This window comes from Nicotiana tabacum, chromosome 3 (genome assembly GCF_000715075.1).
Source record: "Nicotiana tabacum cultivar K326 chromosome 3, ASM71507v2, whole genome shotgun sequence".
Classification (NCBI taxonomy): Eukaryota; Viridiplantae; Streptophyta; class Magnoliopsida; order Solanales; family Solanaceae; genus Nicotiana; species Nicotiana tabacum.
The window spans coordinates 67577687-67581137 of NC_134082.1; the positions used below are offsets into that span (position 1 = coordinate 67577687).

Genomic DNA, 3451 nt, shown 5'->3' on the forward strand with positions numbered 1-3451 from the left:
GATTTGGGATTTAAAATAAACCGGTGACTTGGACACCATAAATTATTTCAAGTGGCGTCTCTGAATCAATAAGTAATCACATTTCGAATAATCTTACTTTAATTGGAAAAACTCTCTATCCCCTTCGAAAAAAGGAGGTGTGACATTCACAAGTTTCTGATAAGTGGCTCTAGCATTCTTTAGCCCTAAAGGCATCACATTATAATAATATGTGCCGAAGTTCGTTATAAATGAAGTTTTTTCCCGATCCTCCGGGTTCATCTTGATTTGATTGTACCCAGAGTAAGTATCGAGGAAACTTATTAACTCGTGCCCGGCCATCGCTTAATTCATTTGATCAATGTTTGGCAATGGGAACGAGTCTTTGGGGCATGCCTTATTTAGATCCTTAGTATACGCACATGCGAAATTTATTCTTCTTCTTCTTTGGAACTACCACTACGTTAGCAAATCATTCATGATACTCTACCTCTCGGATTGAACCGATATCAAGCAAATGAGTTACCTTTTCTTTGACGAATTTGTTTCTAACCTCATCAATAATGCATTTTTCTCCTCACCAAAGGCATGTTAGGATCTAGGCTTAGTTTGTGAACGACCACTTTTGGCGGGATACCTGTCATATCCGCATGCGACCATGCAAAACAATCAACGTTAAATTTAAGAAATTCAATATATCCTGACCTAAGCTCGGGCTTTAATCCTATCCCTAAGTGGAATTTCCTCTCCAAGAACTTTTCGAACAATGCGACTTGCTTGAGTTTCTCCGCTGTGGACTTTGTTGCATCCGTTTCTTCTGGTACCTGGAAATATCTTGGTACCTGATAGGGTTCCGACGGCCTTCCCCCTGGTTGACTACATTCGGGCTCGGGAGCAGGCATTCGATTGCTATAATTGCTACGCTGCATGTTCCTTCCCTTTATTACTAGAAACTTTGATCACGTTCATCTCCCTTGCCGCCGGTTGTTCACCTTTTATCTTTTTAATTCCCTCTAGCATTAGGAATTTCAGAAGTTGATGGTATGTTGACGGTACAACCTTCATCTCGTGCAACCATGGTCTCCCAAGAATGATGTTGTAACCCATATCACCATTTACCACTTCGAAAATGGCAGTTTTCATTACCCCTTCGGTATTCGTAGGTAGCAGGATTTCCCCTCGGGTTGTTACACTTGCTAAATTGAAGCCGACGAGGAGCTTTGTGGCTGGAATTATACTCTCGGTTAGTTTGGGTTGTTCTAGCAGTATCCATTGGATAATGTTGGTTGAACTCCCTGGGTCCACCAAAACACGTTTAATCTTAAAATCTAAAACATTAAGAGAGATTACTATGGCATCGTTATGAGGAAGTAGGAGTCCATCTGCGTCCTCCTCCATGAAGGTGATGTCGTCCTTAGCGACTTCCTAGAGCCTCTTACTGTGGGTTACTACTACCTTCATTTTTTTTTGCCGCCGAAAATGCCACACCATTAATCTTGTCCCCCCATAAAAATCATGTTGATCGTCAAACGCGGAGGGTTAGTCGTGTTATTCTAGTTGCAGCCGCAATTGTTCTTAGCTCAGTCACTTAAGAATTCTCAGAGATAGTTTTGTTTTTTAATAATGTTGCCACTTCCTCGCGCAAATGCTGGTAGTCCCCAATCCGGTGGCCGTTGGTCCCATGATACCGCACCATAAATTAGGATCCCTCTGACTGGGATCAGGCCTCATTGGCCTCGGGAACCGTGCTTCCTTAATGCTCCTCATAGCTGACACTAATTCCATAATACTGATGTTGAAGTTGTATTCAGACAGCGTGGGGTAGGAGGAGTCTTGGGAACCCTATATCTCCTTGCCCTACAATGATTTATTATTCCGGTCGCAATCATCTCTCCTATCGGTTGCGAATCTATACGCTGACTGGAAATCTCTACCATGTTCTTCGACCCTCTTGCAAGGCAAAAATCGACCTCTAGAAGATCGTCGATCTGTGTCAAAATTGTTAACTTATATGAGTCCACCAAATTATAGAGCATCTAATCCTTTATGAGTTTCCACTAAGAATGCTTATGAAGCAGTAAGTAAAGGAGACACGGGATTTTTACGTGGCAAAATCCCACTCAAAGGGACAAAAACCACGACCTACACTTGTAGGCTTTCAACTTCACTTACTTGTAAATACCTATTAAAGCCACTTTGTAATAACTCTATTACAAAGAATTCACGTCAACTAACTTGTGATACTTTTACCACAAGCCACTTTGTCACTCTCTAGTAACAAAGACTTTAACTTATGACTAAGCCTAGTCACAATATAAATTCAGAGAGTTTACAGATTTTGCAAGAGGGTTTCCTAAAACACAGCTTCTAAGAAAGCAAGATAGGAGTTACAATGAAGAACAAAATAACAAGATTACAACTCAACTACGGATACACATAGACTCATTGTGAAACTGATCCTTTAGTGGAGTTGCCTTCTTGTTCTTGACGCACTTATGACTTTAATTCAGGATGAACACTTTTCTGCTCGAGAGAATATCACTAAATGCTCAAATGAAAAATGTTGTGCCTTGCACCAAGTTGTTATACTACAAAACACATCACAATGATGATGTCAATTCTTGGTACACGCTTCTTCCCAATGAGATGTGACTGCTGCACTGTCGCATGCACAGTTGCGGACAGTCACTTTCTGCAGTTGCATTTCAAATGTATAGTTGACTTGTACTTCTATCAGAGAACTCTAAGGGACCAGGTCCCTGTTGTGTTCCTCTTTGTAACAGTTGCGGATAGTCACTTTCTGCTGTTACCTTCCAGCTGTACAGTTGACTTGTACTTCTGTTAGAGAACCCTAAGGGACCAGGTCCCTATTGTGTTCTTCCTTGTGGTTGTTCACTCATTTGCTGGAGATTAGACTGAACATTGTTCATTTTAAATGTATACTAGGTTGGTCAGGTTCTCTATCTGGTTCTTGACAATAAGTTTGTTAGATCATCAAAACGTAAGCAACATAAGGCAAAGACATTAAAAACCCATCAATTTCCCCTTTTTGATGATGACAAACTTAGGCATTGATAGTATTTGTTCAGAGCAGAAATAACCAGATAAGGTACCAGAAACTACACAAGTTCCCTCTGACCTTTTGCTTTTGATTCCCCCTTATTCAGATCCCCTATATTTGCATAAAGTTTCTACAAAAGTTCCCCCTGAACTTTTCCCCCTTTTTGGCATCATTAAAAATATACACAAGCAAGCAATCAACATAAAGAAGTCTAACACAGCCAACTCATGCCACATATGTGCACACAACATGACAGAAAAGAGAAGCCAGAGGAAAACAACATTGTATAGGCAAAAAGAGGAGTTGTTTCATTAAGATTAACAATGGACAGAGCAAAATAGGAGCAGTAATGGTGAAATCTAGCATGCCATCACAAAAAGAAAACAACAGTCACAAAACATTAGAGCAAAA

The 3451-nt window shown here is 40.4% G+C and overlaps 1 protein-coding gene across 1 annotated transcript; it reads right to left on the reverse strand.

Moving 5' to 3' along the window:
• Positions 1-897: 897 nt before the first annotated feature.
• Positions 898-1377, reverse strand: LOC142176420 (uncharacterized). The gene has a single exon (XM_075244072.1). It carries the CDS (start codon positions 1375-1377, stop codon positions 898-900), a length of 480 nt encoding a protein of 159 aa, XP_075100173.1.
• Positions 1378-3451: the final 2074 nt, after the last annotated feature.

Bases quoted from the DNA above. Each gene is read 5' to 3' on its own strand.
- LOC142176420 (XM_075244072.1), bottom strand. From the start codon at position 1,377: ATGGAGGAGGACGCAGATGGACTCCTACTTCCTCATAACGATGCCATA.